Here is a 19,208-nt window from a genome sequence, read left to right as displayed (position 1 = left end):
TGGCCATCTTTTTTCCTTACAAGAAATTTTAAAAGAATAACTTTCGTAGAGTAACATTCAAAAGTCGCTTTCCAAGTACTAGAAATCTGTACATTCAGGGGCGTAGCCAGAAATTTCGTTCGGGTGGGGGGACCAAAGTGACAGAACAATGGATTTGGCCATCTTTTTTCCTTTTCTCTGTCATTTTCTCCCATTTCGGGGGGAGACCAGACCCCCAAGTCCCCCCCCCTCGCTACGCCCTTGTGTACATTCATGTTTCTGGTAAAGGGAAATGATATTTTAATAGCTTAAAGCAGGCAGCCTTTATTTCTTAATCTATTTCTATATTTGTTTACACCTGTTTAGTGGATAGATGCGTGAAATGAATACAATATGTTTTTACAGTATTAATCAATATTGTATAGTTACCAACACTACTTTTGCTATGGATGAATAACATTTGAAAATATTCAATTAAAATTTCCATTAATCGATTAAATATTTTTGATTAATCAGTTAAAAATTTTAATCGATTCCCAGCCCCAGTAAAGACTACACAAGGTACTGAGTGAATCAAGCAGAGTCCCCAGAGCGCCCATCTAGGGGTCCCTCTGGATGGAAACAAAGTCCCTTTGGTCAGGTTCAGTGCCTGGTGGCAAGTACTGAGCTGATATGAATAAAGTATGAGCCAACTGAGGGCCCCTCACAAATTTGCCGACAAATACATAGAATATCAAACGAGACAAGCAGAGACTACACAGAGCTCACCTGGGGGTCCCTCACTGATGTAAACAAAGCTTATTTGGCCGGTACCAGTGGCGGCATGCTGAGTCTGAATAGATAAAAAAAACTATCCTGTGCTGTACTGAAACCAAAACTGTCTTATCATGGCCCCTACACATGAGAAGGCAAAAGCTACGGCGTGTAGGTTCAGCTTTTTTTCTGATAGTATGCATGTGGCCATTTAAAGTTGAGCGGTCACATGCATTTTCCGTAAGTGCAGTGTGACTGACTGCGGGTAAGGGACTATCATTGTGTGTCCACAATACATATTTAATTTATAACTGGTTTGGTTTTTGTGTGTCAGGTTTGGATTAATTTTTTCCCACAAGCATTCAAGGATTGTTTCTATTAAACTAGAGATTTAGGGTATCCGAAGGATAGCTCAAAATTGGTTTCTTCTGGTTGATCGAGATCCTTATTTTATTCATACTGTTTTGCTTGATTGTTGCCGAAACGTCACAAAGTGAAAAGTTTAATACTTTCACAGGGATCAAAAAGTTACATTAATAAAGAAAGTATCTACCTACTTTGAAATGAAAAGCTGGAACAAAATGTTTATAGAATACAGGCGGATATATTTTTATTTGTGCATATTATTTTGTTCAGTTAACCGTGAACCTTAATTTTTATCAAGAAAAAGACAAGGAAGTAGGATTCTGGGAACATTTTAAAATAATAATTCTTCATTTGCTTTTGATATTCTTCTCTCTTTTCATCCACAGAGTTTTCATTTATTTGTACAATTGCACTTAATACTGTTAATATAAATTTTTTTAGCTGGTATTGTACACCCATGCTGAGTTGGCCTCTGGCTACATCATGAAACGTCCCGATGGGTGATTCCATTTATCTTCTTTCAGTAAAAAGGTCGCAGGGAAAAGGAGGTTGGTATTTTCCATTCGCGTCTTTTGCGCTATTTTAGCGAGTTTTTCCTTCCCCTTTTCCCCCTCCTTGGAAAATGATCCCTTCGCGCATCAAAGGCCAACTCAGTATGGGCATACAATAATGTGAATCAAAATTCCTCACAATGTTTATAAATATAACACATTATTCAGTCTGCCCCTCAAACTTTTTTTTGCGTACAGTATTTTTTGTGAGGGTAGACGGAACAAATAACCAAATTTATTGTCAAAAACAGCTTATTCATTAATTGTAACACTAGTTGCTGCAAGCAATTAGCTTATGGAAAAATATAAAATTTTTATTAATAAGTTATAAATTTTAATTTAGTTTTAATTATATATATATAACTACCTTTAATTTTTAATTAATTATTTTAAATTAATTTAAATTTTTAATGAATTTTTAAAAATATTAATTTTTATATTTTAACATGTTTAGCGTCTGCGGACACTGGGTTGGACCTCTCTGATCGAAACCTTCACTGTAAAAAATTGCCCCCTCCAACACATCACCCTGGATCCGCAGCTGATCCCAAGGCTTGTTTGGTATCTGCTATTTTTAGAAGACAATTTTATATCTGAAGTCCAATGCAAAGTTTAAAAATAATTCCTACTTTTCACATAGAAGAGTACCATAGCATTATAGTCATAGTAAAAAAGAAAAAGACAGGTGATCTTTCTAAAATTTGATCCGAATTAACCAATATCTACAGGTGTCTCTGAACTCATAGGCCAAACTTTAAAGGAAGGTAAAATACACATAAAAAACATTTTTTGTATAGCAATGTGGGGTCGGAAGTGAAAAGTGTTGGCAGAAAAACATGAAATGCTGAGGAAATGAAAAAACTTTTTATTTACATTAATAATTACAGTAAGTGCTCAAATGTGCCACTACCAACATCGCTACAGGCCTGGCAGCATCTAGTAAGTGATTGGCACACCCTTTCAAAGATGTACCATTTTTAATAAGACTTTTGCACAATGATGTAAACAAAAAGCTTTTTTTCATTTCCTTAGCATTTCGTGTTTTTCCACCAACATTTTTCATTTCCAACCCCACATTGCTATACAAAAAAATGCTTCTTTATGTATATATTACCTTCCCTTAAAGTTTGGCCCGATGAGTTCAGGTACACTCTGTACATGCATTTCTATGGAAAAACTGTACCCCGACTTACATGGTTGTCGTCGGTCTCACCTATTGCATAACTTCGGGGTATTACTATAATTTGTCTATTTCAGAAAGAATTGTTCACTTTGAACAAAATTTGCTACTTTCATAGCAAACACAATTGCATGAATGGTAAGGTATTAGATGTTTTAAAAACTTTTGTAAAATATAATTTATGCTCCTTCTTTGATTGATGAAATTAATAAGCATATATATATTCTTAAACCAGAGTTAGTGTGTTTCAAACAGTTTTTTTTGTATAGAATTTTTCCTGAAATGCTAGAAAAAAAAAAAAATCTGGGAAGTACCAATTTTTGATGCTTGGAAAAATCCCATTATTTTCAGGACATGTTTTACTGCAGTTTTTCAGCAATGGCAAAAATTCACCAACTCAAAAATTTATTAATTCTTATAGTGAAGTTTGTATTCAAAACTATCTTATTTGTATTTAGAGAATTAATCAAATACACAATAATGCCTCATATGCATAAATGGAGGAAAAATCAATTTTTGCCACTTGAGAAAAACCTATTTTTGCTGGGATGGTTTTTCTACCTGTGGCAAAAATTCACCAATCCTGATATAGGAAGTGTATTTTATTTTGCTGAATTTATTTTTCCATCTTTGCTATGATTTCTTCAATTATGGGTTGCTATGGGCCTACCGAGAAATATTTACATCCACATTTATTATGGGTTTTTTCTTTATTTTCTTCAGCCGCTTTGTTGAGCAATTTGTCTTTTGTAGTCTTTGAATTTATAAAAAGCATAACCTCCTAAATTTTTTATTTCAATTTATTTGCCTAATACAGTGAAACCTCTCTGCATTTTATATTGAATTCACTATCTTTATATGGCTCTCAATTATACGACTTTCACAGTTATACAACGTTTGGTTTCGGTCGCTATTCATTCTTTAACATTTCAATGTTAATATTGAAATACTTCATTTATCTATGCACAACCTCAATTATTTCTTGTTTTCACTTTGACCTGAACTCCAAATCTTTAGAAAATATCATTTTCATCCAATCCCCATAATTTTTACAGATTGCAAAAATGTTTCGCTGAAATAGCTCTTCACATGCATATTGCCTCCGCAAAAACCTTGAAACCATTAAATTATAATATTTTCTTCGAGATCTGTGAAGGGGGGACCATTTCAAAGAAGTTTCAGTTATGTAATTTCACATTTATACAATGTTTTGTCTCGGACTCTTGCCCGTCGTATAAACAGATTTCCACTGTGCAATAGACTCTCAATGATTTGCCCATCCAGTAATCCAGTGTTTTTAGGCTGGTTTTATTTTCTTTTTTTCTTTGAGCATACAAGAGGAAAACTTTCTGCTGTATGTCTGTGCAAAGTTTATATTATTCAAAAATAGGTTTTTTTTCAACTAACTTCCAGTAATCCAGTAATTTTGGTAATCTGGCACATCCAGATCTGAGTGTTCACTGTATTTAGATATCATTCACACGATGCAATATTATAATAACTTACCTGAAACAATTATACATGTATAGGCTAATTGAATCACTAAATGTAAAAAGGAGTCATGTCACATTTTTTCAATTTTTATGTTTTGATGGATTCATGTAATAGAGACGCCAACGCATCGTTTTATGGTAAAATGGGTCAAGTCTCGCCTCTAGATGCTGAGAAAAAAACGGATGTTAAAAGTAAAAAGGTGTCAAGTCCAGGACATTTACTTCTCAAGACCGCTAACATGTGGCAGCAGGGTTTTCCTGTTGAGTTACCTGCATAAGAAGGTTTTCTTCATTTACATTGTTTTGTTGTTATTTGTTATTGTTTTTTGTTTAAAACGTAGTAGTTGTTATTATGTAATTATGTTGTAATTATTAGTACAGAAAAGGAGCAAAAAATTTTATGATGCAATGATAGAAGCTAAAGAGAGAAATAGAAGCTTTGCTAAGAAAACAGCGATATTTTCCATCTGTGTATTGACTATATGGCTGTATCCTTACCTCGGATTCCAGTGCAAGATATCTACTATTTTAGGCAGCTGAGTGTTAATACCTTCGGTATTCATAACCTAAGAGATGGTAAAATGAAATGTTTCGTTTATGACGGAACAAATGGAGACAAAGGGCCTAATGAAGTTATGTTCTTTTTGAAAAAATATATTGATGGAGCTGAAAATGGAAAGATCTTGTAACTTTTTATGGACAACTGTGGAGGGAAGAATAATAACACATTGATGAGGTTTTTTTGATGTTCTTAGTAGAGTCAGAACGTTTTGAGGAAATTAAATTAAATTTCCCCATCAGAGGGCATTCTTTTTTACCGTGATAGGGATTTCGCCCTGATAAAAATACTTATCAAGAAGAATGTGAGATTGTACACAGTGGACCAATATATATATATGGATTTGATCAACCAGAATGCATCAAAGTACGCAATATGTCAATGGTATTGGCTCACAAATCTTCCCACTAAAAAAACCTTGGTGTGCCACTAATAATACTCCAAAGCAAAGCTTATTCATCGACAAAACTTCCAATAACCAAAGTAAAAGGGATGACTTGAATAAAACAAAAAATACATCCGGATGGAGTATAATAATTTTTGGGATCAGATTTTTTGTGCACCAACCATTAACTCATTAGATGCAACCGGAAGAGGAGTACTTTTGTGATCCCTGTCTAATAGAAAGTTTGTATAGTATAAAAGCTAAATAAAGTTTGTTTCATTGCATACATTTGTTTATTTATGTGTTTTCCTGAGACTTTTCATTAGAGAATTGGGGCTCTAAAATGTTTAATTGTAAAAAAAGGTCATGTCCGTATCAGATTTTACTCTGTCGTGGCTATTCTTAAGTAATAAAAATTTAAAATCCTCTCTCAAGGCTTCATTAAATGCATTCCACATGCAATTAAATTTGCAATTAAATTTTTTACTAAAAAAAGATCTTTTTGCCTCTCCTGAAAACTTGAGAAAATGTGACATGACCCCTTTTTACATTTAGCGATTCAATTAATTTTGAGCAATTTTTATCTCACTGGTTCTAACATGATTAATTCTTGCAGGCTGAGCCAGTTGAGAAGGTTCCATTGTAAACATATATAATTTATTGCATATTTTCTGCATGAGATTATATATATACATATATAGATAGATATGTCGCACACTTGATTTGACAAGTGACAGCAAATATTAATTATTGACACTTTGTGGCCTTCTGAAAGGACTGGTCTCTCTTGAGAGCCACATAATGCATGTACTCAGGGCCGGATTAACCATTAAGCAAAATAAACAAGTGCTTAGGGTATCAGAAAAAAAATGGGGCACCACAAAAAGTTATCAAAATGTTTTTTTTATGCAAATTTTTTTTTTTTCCAGCACCAAGCATCCAGCATAATATCCTAGAATTTTTGATTGATTGTATAGCTGAAGACTTTCAACAAATGAATGGCATAAATGCAGAAAACTAATAATATTGCAAAATAGGGGATAACGTTAATGCTGAGCTTTTGGAATGAAATTTCGTGCAATTCTCATAAAGTAAGCTTGGGCCTTCTTAACAGCATCAAAGGCCCAACTACCTTGGGCAAACTGATTTTTCTGAGGTCTCTTTACTTAGCTAAAAATATCTACTTATCAATTTACATGCTAACTCTCGCAAACTGTGAATATATCTAATTTTTATGAGGTCCTCTGGCTGTTTCCGGTCGAGTCCCCCACGCATCAAGAGTAAATCAAGTTCTATAGAATACGGATGTGGAGTTAAAAATGTACAAATCTTTATGAGTCATTAGCAGATCAACTGCATGGTTTCAGAGATGATGCAATGAATATGGAGCGAATGAGTAATGATGAATTCAGGATCGTCATCTTATCGTTAATTTGTGTGGGACAGTTTCGATGCCCCTCCTGCGTATAAGCAGCACCAGTAGAATAATCCCAAAAACTAGCAGCTGTGTTCCCAGCCTGATGAAACACATCCAAAATCATGGTTTTCTCTGCAAATCATCAAGTACAGTGCACTCATATGGTTTAAAAAATTTTGCATAACTTTAATTTTTTTGCAATGTTTGTAATTATTTTTCTCTTTCACTCCTGATTCAGTGCTTCGTGCGTTGGCATAGGTTACACAGCCTAGAGCCACCCTTTTGTGGTTTGATCTAGATCCTCTAAATTTTAGGTACTGAATGACTGTGGTTCATCAACAATAAGGTACCTGTTAGTACTGTAATATCGGACATATTATGATTCAGTGGTTGCTTTTGAAGTCGGTTTATGAAATCCTAACAAGCAGTCGATGTGAGAAAATATCTTGAAATGTTTTCAAGATTTTAAAAAAAAAATCTAAAAATTCAAGCTGTGTTTTTGAAAACTATGAAAGAAAAATTCCAAAAAAATTCCAAAGATGTTGCAAAAAAAGAAAAAGAAATCCATGAGATATTATGGACTTTGCAAGTATAAAAAAGGAACGGGGGGGGGGGAGAATTTCAATATCCATACTTGAAAATATTCACATCGTACATAATTTGGCGCTTTAGATTAGTTACTTCTGAAATTTTAAATTTCATTTGTTTTAATTTATAGATTCAGTATCAAGTAAAATATACTTGTAGGGACCAGAGGGGCGACACCGAAATTGTTCAAGTGCTTGACATTTCAAATGTCTTAATCCAGCCCTGCATGTACTCAACGTTTATGGTTTTTTCTTGTTTTATTATATTGTTTCACGTGAGTTTTAATTCCAAATTAAAAACAAAGCAGAGAAGTTCAAATTTACAAGTAAGAGTACTATAAATGTATGCAATGCATCAATGATCCTACCAAAGTCAATTGTATCTTCAAAGGAAACGTTCTTTTATATAAAAATTTTTGAATTATCATCACTGTGGGCATTGTTAATGTTTTGAATATTTGATATGTTCCTACAGTGTTATGACCCAAAGAGAGATTGGTGAACACAACGAAGCCACAAAATGATATGGCAACAGGAAGAAGCTGCACTATTGGCAATCTTTTTGAGCTAAAAATATTAAACTTTTCACAAAATTGCAAACCAACAAAAGTCAGAACAAAATGTATAAAAGTCAAAGTAACGTTCGGAAAGCCCGTTTTTACATAAACCAGCTTATTTAGAAGTACTATAACCACGGAAAGAAATATATTTGAACCAATACACAACGATGTCCTATTAAAATAACACATCTCACTCAAATCACCCGGGTTTTTCTTCATGATTGTAAACAAACATAGTTTTTTAATGAACGACCTTGACTCTGAGTTTATGCTCTGGTGAAAGATTTTTGGTCTTCGCCCGATGGCCATATCACATAAGACTAACCATATTTTCTAAAGGAAAATGTGGAATATGAATTGACTGACCATATTTTCTAAATATGGAGAAATACGGGAGATTGGGATTCCAAATACGGAAAAATACAGGACATTGCCAATTATTGCCAAAAATTACGCCAAAACCAAACAAAGTTGCCAAATATTGTTGAAATTACGGAAAAATCGCAATGGCGGGAAAGGAACCATTACTGCAAATTGCAGTAGATTAAAATGAATTCCACACGTAAAAAAACATTCACCGAGACAAATGAGGGAGATTAATATTCTCATTTATAGTTGTAATTATCATTAAATAATTTATGAGTTGAAAAATAATGTCAATCTTTGACTTAAATAAAGAATAAAAATTCAAGTAGGCTTCGTGTAAAATACGGAAAACCCAGGAAACTTTCACCAAAAAGTCGGGACAACAAAAAAAACAGAAAATACCGGGACTGTCCCAGGAAATACAGGAGACGTATGGTCACCTTAAATATGAGGCTTTTTTTTGGATCACGTGATATTTCCCTTTTTCTTGAGGGACATACTTGGTAACCAATATGGCGACTTCCTGTGCGACTCATGAAAGAAACAAATCTAAATTAAAGAAACATAGAAATGAATCGTTTTTTTTTGTTTTTAATGGGAGCTAAATATTTCGAAATCCTTTTTAACTTCAAGTTATAGATCCGCCTGCTTTTCCTTCAAAAAATGCTTCCAATTTTCCTGCGGAATTTCTTCAATGTAATTTATATGGGCCCATAATTAATTTCAAAACATCATAAACTATATAGATTGATGCAATTGGATAATATAAGACAACACGAAGACATTAATTCTCATTTTCGCGCTTGAGAAGATATAATTAAAAAGTTGAAATCAATGTTATTGCATGAATATCCAACACAAAAGTGGGTCTGGCTCATTAATTTATATTTAATTTTCTGGGCTTCGTATCTCTAAGTGAATTCAATATTTCGAAAATGAAAAATTCAATTCAATTTTTAAAATTATTGATGTGGCAGAAAACCTCACTAAATTTCCGCATTTCTACGCTAAAATCGGCAATTTTAACATTGTCTCTATAGGAATCATCTAGTGCAGCGGTTCCCAACCGGTGCTCCGTGCACACTTCCCAGGGGCTCATCGACGACTCGAGGAAATTAAAACAAATCAGTAACTTTGATAGATAAATAAAAAATAAGAGGCCTACAGGGTTCCACCATAAAAATTATATGCAAAAAATGCTCCTCGAATGAAACAGGGCTCTGCCATAGAAATTATATACTGAAAAGGGATCCGCGAGTCCAGAAAGGTGGAGAACCACCGATCTAGTGTATGTCCCTCAGAGTGATGCTGATGATGATTATGTCGTCTATTCGAAAAGCCTCATCGGGATTCTAAATACGGGACTATCCAAGCATTGCAAAAATTGATGCCAAATTATGCAAAAGTGCCAAATATTACTAAAATCACTGAAAATCGCCAATGGCAAGAAATGAAGCACTACTGCAAATTACAGTGGATTAAGGTGATCATATATAGGGCAGGGGTTCCCAACCATTTTCAGTTCGCGTACCCACGACCCCGAATCCTCCAGGCATCTCCCCCAATCTGTTTCACCCATTGCAAATTCCGAAAACTTTTCTAAAGACGGTATATATTGAATTAAATTAAATGGTCTATTTTTTGATTATATAGTTTCTATTTTTGAAGTAGCCAAACAAATTAACACAAAGATTGAAAAAAATGTGATATTTGGGACTGTATTGAATTACAAAGTTTTGAAAAATTAGACTCAAAACAGGATTAATACAAACTCAAATCCGGAGCTGCGTTCAATTTGCTTCTATATTTACTTTTTCTATAAGTTATATGAAGAAAAAAAAAATGCCCGTTTTTCTCTCTCTCTCTCAACGAACTCAGTGGTACGGCAACGAAAACATGGCTTTTTTAGAAAGTTCACTATGTTCGACCGCTTGACGAAGGTGTGACTTAGTGGAAACAGTAAAATAATAACGATTCAATCAGAAACTTTTAATCAAACTTATTACGTTACGAATTGACGCATTCAAAATAATTTTTGGTTTCGAATTTTTCTGTTGATTCCCACTATTCAACTCTGATTTTTTTTCTCAAGGATATTTTAGTGGTTCAAGGTGATTTTAGGGTGTTTTTGGAGCACTGATTCTGAATCTGACATTGGTTTTATCAGATCGGCTCTAGTTTTTGAGCGAATGAAAGTTGAATTTCGATGGTAATACCATAAGCAAAACGCGTATCTATTGGGGGGGGGGGGGCGAAGCAAAATGCGATAATTCATGAAATTTTCGGAACTTCTATATGATATTGCATACAATCAATCCGTTGAAAATTACCTGTATCAACGTTTTTGGTTAAATAAAGAATTTTGGTAATTAAAGAAAACTTTGACTAAAACATAGGAAAAACCACACTACATTTTTTCAACAAAATTCGGGACGGAGGAAAACAAAAATAACGAGACTATTACGGAAAATACGAGACAAAATGAAGGAGGTATGGTCACTCTATTCGCAGTGTGACTAGCTCATTTTATTTATTTTTGTGTTTTATATCATAAAAAATCTTATTTTTAAATCCTCCTCTCCCAACAGCGAGCTCTCGATCCACTCAGGCCATAAGCCAGCATGCAAATCACATTGGAACTGTACTATATGTGTGTGTATCATTTATAAACTTAATCATCATTTAATAATTTTTGTCGCACCACGGTCATTTTCTACATACGAGGGCTAATTAGACCGGGCAATTTATTGCTGATTCCGAACGGCAGTCTTTTTTTATGCTCACCGAGAGGTTGGTGCGCTAACCCCTCAACGTGGGACTCCCTGCGGTAGCAATCTTTTTCTGTGGTCATGTCACCGTTTCTGTTGTACTCCTGCGTCAGGAAAGTTTCTGACGAGAACGGAGAACGAACCTGGTATTGAACTCACGACACCTCTAAACATCCTTTGGTACCTTTAGGCGAGTATCTTATCGACCTGGGCCCTACCACGCTCACTAAACTTTAAAGATCACCGATGTCTGGTAATGATATAAATGTGATAATGTGTTGAATAAAATAGGAAAGTGAATAAAAATTGTAAAAAAAGTGGCTGCACAGACTACATTGAAATATTGATACTGTACCGAAACCATCAGTAGTTTTGAAATCAGGTGCCCTAATACACCCTAAAACCATTAAAATTCCCTTCGAAACATGAAAATGTTTTGTTTTCAGGCCTAAAATTTTGATATTTTAATCACAACGTTTAATTCTCAAAAGTTTAGTTTTATGGTAGTTATTAGAGCCAGTATTATTCGAAAACTTTGAAGAATAATTTCATTACTGAACATTTTTTTAAGGTCAGTTTAGTAAGAGAAAGTTTCTTTCTCTCAAACCGAACAAAACTTCGATCTATCGCTATGGCCAATTTACTACCGAGTGAGTTCTGCCGGGAATGTGAGTGTGTGTGCCTGATATTCTGATTGAGTGTCTAGCGTTGTGTCTGACGTTTCAATGCTGTCATCTATATTTCAAATTGTGAGTGAGGTGTAATGATTGAATATTTGTACCGTTTTAGGTCTGTTGCTATCTTTTGCGAGACTTTTTAACGGGAGATCGGCTCGAAGTTGGGAACCACAGAAAACTAACTACAGCCGACCACCACTGTGGCGACGGTGGGGTTTGAACCCGGGACCTCGTGATGCGAGTCCGTCACTATGATCACTCAACCACAACAGTGGCTAAAAGGAAGATTGCATCTTACATTAGTAAGTGATTGTCCATTGAGATGCATGCAGAAGCACGGCGTGGGATGGAGAGCTGAACCCGCTCCAGCATGGACGGTGTCACTGTCGTCACTGCCGCATGCAAGGCGGTTACGAAATCTTCTTGCGAGTCAAGCGTATGCTTATACACATGAGCTTTAAGATGGCCCCATAAAAAAAATCTAAAGGGTTTTGGTCAGGGGATCTAGCAGGCCATTGTATTGGACCACCGCGGCCAATCCACCGATTTGAGTATTCTTGATTTAACCACTCGCGGACATTCGATGCGTAATGGGCCGGTGCCCCATCATGCTGCAGCTAAAGATTTCGCAAGATAGCCAAGGGAAGGTCGTCAAGGAAGTCTGGGAGGCAATCTCTGAAGAAAACGAGGTAGTTTTTAGCAATCAGACGGTGTGGAAGCAGATATGGTCCCATAAGATTGTTGTTTATAATGTCTCACCAAACATTAATTCCCCAACGAACCTGATGAGCATTTGGACGTGTTCAATAGGGATTTGAAAAATCACAGATATGGTTGTTACGGCTGTTAAAGACACCTTCACGAGTAAATGTTGCTTCGTCAGTTCATAGAATCCTATTTAGGAAAGTGCTGTCATTGGAATGCTGTTGAAGCAGGCATTGACAGAATTCTTTCCTTTTCGGATAATCTTCTGATGAAAGTGCTTGCACCCGTGTGTAATGATACGGATGCAAAAACTCATCGTGCAAAACGTTTAAGACCCTTACGTGACTTGAATTTAATTCTCGTGCGATCACTCGACTGCTGGTCGTTGGATCCAATTCAACCAACGACAACACGTTATCTTCGAAAACCGGTGTTCTTACGGACGATATTGGCCCAGCGTCTACGTTTGGTTGTGGTAATACACACCCTGACTCGCGCAATCGGCGGTTCAGTCGCAAAATAACTTTATGGTCTGGGTGCTTTCGCGTTGGATACCATTGACTGTATAACCTTGCTGCTTGCAAGACTGATCCGTGGCACTCACCTAATATAAGGTGCATGTCACAATATTCTTGTATGCTGACTGCCATCAAATCAGAAATTATAACAATAAATAATTAGACGCAGTACTTTCTGGAGAATAAAACAAAACGACTAACGCTTATCTATATATATAACCTCTGTGAAGCTAGCTTTGTGAGATGCAAACAACCTGTTCTGACTTGTTAAGTCTAACTTCCAAGTTATAGATTTATTTCAAGCCTAAGATAAAATGTTAGTAGACCGTCAGGATTAGGTCAATTCCAAGGCCACCATTACCAGACACGAAGCCGGTAGAGAAAACGTTTTTCCTCTCTTTCTTGAAAAGTGCGAGGGAAAAAAAACTGGTTTTTATATCTCTTTCTTTTTCTGTATAGCAGGGTTAATACATTTTTATCATTGTCTAAAACGCCAAGTTATACATTTGGTGAATTTGGCCGGAGTTTTAAGTGACGTCATCAATTTTTAAAGCGTTATAACTCATTAATTATGGGTCAGATCAAAAACGGAAAACACTTTTCCATATTAGTTTTTCACAAGGAATCACGTGTGTAATTATTGGGCGGTCGATAGTTACCACCCTGTATAAGTGAGAACGCACAAGTATATCCAGATCTTTCTCAATATTAGAAATGATTCGCTTTACTCTCTACCAACAGTAAAGTTTCACACTACACAAAGAAGATAAAGTCGTTTTCAAGGGAGTATGCATGCGGTACTTCAGACTTCAGAGATTTCAGGAGGAACTGATGCAGATTACCTATCAAAACCAGCTACAGCAGCATACCACAAGACTGATGGAAGTAATAAACATTAACCGCAAGACTATCTTAGGTCGTAAAAAATAACCCACTCGCACCTTAAGAGTATCAAATGGTGGATGGAGGAGCTCAAACGACAAAAAAGGCAAGTACGAGCCATCGAGAGAAAACTAAACCGTATGAAGAGGACTGGACAGGATATTCATGACACTATGGCCTCCTTTCGAAGGGTTCGAGTACTTTTCAAACAAGCAGTAATACAAACCAAATCCAGCTCTTCGAAGAGGCTCTGCACGCAAACTACAACGGCCTATAAGGCAGTATTTCCGCCTAGGCAAACTCAGATGCAACTTCCAATGCAGTCCAGCTCCACACAAAAAGATATAGCAGAGCAACATCTGGCAAGCCTTTTCCAGAGGTGTGTACATCAATACTAACCCGAAACGACCATCTGAACAGCTCTCTTGCATAGCCACCATTTGAGGAACACGAGGTCTTACGAATAATACAGGGTGATTCAGAAAAGATGGGAAAAACTTTAAGAGGTGATAGTACACACCAATACAAACAATTGTCATCAAAGAATGCATGGTTTAACATGAAACGCAAACGCGCTAGCGCGTTTCGAAACGGCCGCTCCGCAAACGTTAAAACGGTATTCCTGTTGAAATTTATCGGGAGAAGAACACCACATGCATGCAAATGTAACCTGGGGGAAGAAGAAGAAACTGTATGCAAATCTGCGTCACAGTGAATAAAAGGCACGGTCGCCAGCCCTGTGAAGTTATTCCAGCGTGCAACCGTTCTAACAGTTGTAACGTACGGGATAATAGCGCACTTTAGTAATACTGAAAAAGTAGACATACATGAATAAAATGCATGTCTGCGTAATGAATGCGTAAATGAAATGAACGTCTGCTTTTTCAGTATAACTAAAGTTAGCTATTATCCCGTACGTTACAACTGTTAGAACGGTTGCAAAACCGTTGAAGACTTGCATAACATACAGCTTGGAACAAAGAATTGGGCGGGGTGGGAGAAGTCATTCACTCTATATGGGGAATATAACATTGAATTTACACTGCAACAATCTTGAGTGGATCTCGCCCCGATCTTGCAACTTTAGTTTGTCGTTTTGGAGATTCACTTCTAAGTATATTTTTTACCTTAAAATAAAAAACAGCAAATTTAATCCATATTTTAAATATTTGGATACTACTTTTTCCCTAAAGATTTACCTAAATTCTGGATACAGTTTTCGCTATATCAGATATTTACTGCACGCTAGACTGAATTTGATCTGCAACATTAATCGCTTTGGAGATTCCTGTATTTTTGTAGTAAACACGTAGTATACAATTTTTACATGTTTTTTTGCTCTTGTGAATCATTACAGGGAATAAGATTGTCCCCTCTTAATGCTCAATAAATTTCAATTTCAGAGGCGATATATTTGATGAAAAATGAACCACATAAGATCATTAGGTTTTTAGATCTTCGTAATGCGATGACAACTTTGAAACCTTGATTTTTTTTCTCATAAGCTGAGAATATAGAGAGAGCAAGCATAGGCGGAGATAGACTCGAAAGTCTGGGGGTGGGGGGCATGATGATGATGATGTCAATTCATATATGCGCAAATACATTAGATCAGTCGGCTTTACCTTTGATGATGGGGGGGGGGGGGGGAAGGGGCATTGCCCCTGTGCCCCGATATCTCCGCCCATGAGAGCAAGCCATGAATAATTTTTTTTTGAATAATTCTGACTTTTCTAAATGTTGACATCACCACCACCACCACCACCATCATCATCAGCAACAACAACCATTTTCAATCCACTGCTGGATGAAGGTCTCCTCTAAATTTTTCCATTCTGCTCTGTCTGATGCTTTAGACATCCAGTTGACTCCTGCCACACTTTCCTGATCTCATCAATCCATCTTGCTTGGGGACGCCTTCTCGGACGTTTAACACCACGGGGGTACCAATCTAGAATACTTGCGGTCCATCTGTTGTCCCGTCTTCTTGCAATATGTCCAGCCCATTTCCATTTCGAACGTTTAATTGTTTCCATGATATCATATACCTTTGTGTGGTTCCTTATCCAAGTGATTTGTTTTCAGTCTCTCCTTGTGATGCCTAGCATACATCTTTCCATGCTCCTTTGTGTTATCTGTAGCCTTTGTATCGTCTTGCTTATGAGTTTCCATGTTTCAGCTCCATAAGTCAGTGCCGGTAGCAAACACTGGTTAAAAACTTTTATTTTCAGACATAATGGCATATGACTCTTCAGAATTACAGTTTTTGCTCCATCCAATCCTGATCCTTCTGTTTATTTCATTAATGATTCCGTTGTCCATGGTAATTTCTTGTCCCAGGTATACATAGCTTTCTACTTCTTTTATCTGTGTTGTTGAGCAAGATTGTCCTCTTTAACGCGAAGGGGTTGAACATAACTTTAGTCTTTTGCAGATTCATTTTCAAGCCCACCTCAATACTTGCCTTCACCAATTATTGTATCATTTTCTCTAGTTCGTCAGGATTACTGCTGATAACAACAATGTCGTCCAACAATGTCGCAACCCGAAATACTTTGAATTTTATCACGTCTAAAAATCAAATAAATTTACAAATTTTTTATCGCAATTTATTATCTTGGTATGTGCCCCAAAGCCTCTCGCTGTGAGAAAAGGAAATTCCGACACAAAGCGAGAAGTGCGGCTTATACGGAAATAATTTAAAAATTTATTTGATCGGAATTTATTGTCCTGGTATGCGGCCCAATGTTCTCGGCTGGGAGGAATGCAAATACCGACAGAAAGCGGAAAATGCAGCTTATACGGTGAAGATCAAAATTTTCAATTCGACCCCGTTGGGATTTTGACCTGTCGGGATTTCATCTATCGAGATTGTGACCCGGACCCGGATTAAGTACGGATGTGGATTACAATTTTTTTTGCATTGCTGACATATCTAAACATAAGCTAAGATTCCCCATCACATGATTTTATAGTACGAAAAATTTAATTCCAGTTCACTCTCTCTGAACATGATTGACATTTTCACGAAAATATCCTTTTTCCTCCCCGTTCTTTCTATACTCCTGTGTGTTTAGTGATCTTTCCCCACATATAATGTATCTTTCTACTATAAATACACTGTATATAAGAGAAAGAGAATATATAGAGAAGAGTGAGAAAGACAGAGTGCGAGGGCGAAATCTAATCTGCTTATCTACACATTATACTGTCTTTCCCCTTCCGTTTCTTTTTTTTCTTTCCTTCTTTTTCTTCTACCTTATTCTTACATGCGCGAACAAGAAATTTTTTTTAACTATCGCCGATGCTGAATAGAGATCTCAACTTTTGTTCCCAAAAGCTTGTACGTGAAGAGATTAAGGGGAAAAAAATTAATTTTTTTCATTAAATATTTCCCATTTTATTTGCTGAGAAAGGAAATTGTTTTCTCTGGGTAAAATTGAGGCCTCTATTTTTATCGGCCCGGTGCGACCGCAACTTCCACACCTGCCGAAGTTCGGGCCCGATTATGAGACAATCTTTTCATGCATTAGCTGAATCTGTTGAGGGAATCCAGTTTTGTAATTTTTGATTCGTACTTTCCAAGAATATTCCTCGTATTAGTAATTGGCTGTCCTGGATCAAATTAGTTTGTTAAACTAGATGTCTTATTATGATTATTTGATGATTATTTGTCATTAGATATGCAAAATTAGAATATTTTTTGCAAGATCTTTGAAGGAAACTCCATAGCTTTTGCAACTGTTTATGACTCTTAACGATAGAACTGTGATTTGCGTAAGTGCGGTTATTTCAATTGCAAGGTCACGATGTCGCTGAATTTGTCTTATCTTGAGTTGTCTTCGTAGACAAAGACCTAACTCTGCGTACGAAGAAAATTTTGAGGAAAATTACATTGAAGGGCTCTACTTCTCTTTGTCCTCGTTCGACCAATATCAAGGGATCTTCATGGCAGGCAAGCCAGTTTTCTGTACTTAAGGAAAGAAGAATAAAAACGATTTTTTCCCCACTTCTGTCTTAAAAAAAAAAAGACTTCAAAATTATAAGGAAAACAGTCTAAAGAAACAAAAATTTTTACTTATTTTATATTATTGTTATTTTTTTAAATAGCACATTATTAATATTTTTCATGAGAATGGCAAATGAGAAGTCAAATTGTCTGAGAAAGAAGATATTTTTAAATACACCCCCTTCAAAACAAAGAAAATAAAGGTATAATGATCCTGGTTTCCGGCAACAAAGCTTCCAATGCTGTCTTTTTCTTTTGGTGATGCAAAATGGAGCTGTTGTGTAGTTTTGACCAGGTTTATTTGCCTCTAATTGAGTCGAAATTTTTTCTTTTTGTTTATTTTTACGGATATCAGTTCAATTTCGTATGCGTATATGCTACCTTTTACAAACTCTACCATTCCCCCCAATAAAATTTACTTCAACATTAACATCAGAAAAAAATTTAAAAATATATTACAATATAATAGAGGATGCTTTTTTTAGATAAAAGATCAAAGTTTTGAAGATACACATATTCATTTTTGTCAGATCAGCAGCTCAAATGAATTTATTTCGCATCGAAAATCGTAATTTTAAATTACGATACTCATTAGGTAAAAACGACTGCAGCAAAACGTCGATCATTTAAATTAATTGACGATCTTAATTTAATTGTTTGTTCCGTTGGTTCAAATGAGTAGTGCTGTGTACTAGTCATTTCGCGAAGAAAAAGAGTCCGAAAAGAAAAAAATTCTAAGGTTGATTCTAGAGCTGTCTCTAGAGAATCATAATCCCCTTAAGCAAAGTTCTGGGCCTCCCCCACCTGACAGGAAGTATCATCTACCAATTTACATACTTTCATAATACCAATTTACATACTTGCATGATACCAATTTACATACTTGCATGATACCAATTTACATACTTGCATGATACCAATTTACATACTTGCATGATACCAATTTACATACTTGCATGATACCAATTTACGTACTTGCAGACAGGGTGCGACCGCACCAGGCTGCTAAATTTTAGGGGCTGCAAAATGGGACAAAAATACTTTGATTACATTTTGACTAAAGCGTTTTAACAAAGCAAATAGCTTAAAATTCTGTTTAAGACCTCTAAAATTCAGACATCGAACCCTTTTGATTAGGGATTTCACTAATTGAAGGTGGATCTATATATATAGTGCTCCGGAACAGAGGGTGGTGCTAAATTCTTCGTTTTTAAATTATTCTAAATTACGTGAGGTAGGCATAATGCATACTTTGCCCGGCTGAAAGAGTATCTAGATTCAGTCCTGGATAGATAATTAGTACTCTAGACCCCTCCACACCTCCAACCTTTAAGCCCTTGGGTGCTCACTTGCATTTTTTTGCTGGTCAGCTGCCAGCTGGCACTCTTGTCCGAATTTATTGCCGAATGTTGTTTTTTTTATGACCATGAATAGTAGTTTGATGTTCATTCTC

The 19,208-nt window shown here is 35.9% G+C and overlaps 1 protein-coding gene across 2 annotated transcripts in view; it reads right to left on the bottom strand.

Annotated features, from left to right (window-relative positions):
- Nucleotides 1-8,074, bottom strand: part of LOC149065754 (solute carrier family 35 member E3-like) — a 29,299-nt gene extending 21,225 nt beyond the window's left edge. The window contains exon 1 of one of the 2 annotated variants that reach the window (XM_089253792.1): nucleotides 7,639-8,074. In XM_089253792.1, coding sequence (XP_089109918.1) covers nucleotides 7,639-8,049 — 411 coding nt within the window. In that variant the 5' untranslated portion in view covers nucleotides 8,050-8,074. The remainder of the gene's footprint in view (nucleotides 1-7,638) is intronic. The other variant, XM_089253793.1, reaches the window with a different exon arrangement.
- Nucleotides 8,075-19,208: the final 11,134 nt, after the last annotated feature.

This window comes from Pholcus phalangioides, unplaced genomic scaffold (assembly GCF_987345545.1).
Source record: "Pholcus phalangioides strain wild (caught in Gottingen) unplaced genomic scaffold, Ppha-v1.0 ptg000039l_1, whole genome shotgun sequence".
Classification (NCBI taxonomy): domain Eukaryota; kingdom Metazoa; phylum Arthropoda; class Arachnida; order Araneae; family Pholcidae; genus Pholcus; species Pholcus phalangioides.
The sequence above is the reverse complement of the archived record's forward strand: the minus strand, read 5'-3'. Positions and strand labels throughout refer to the sequence as shown.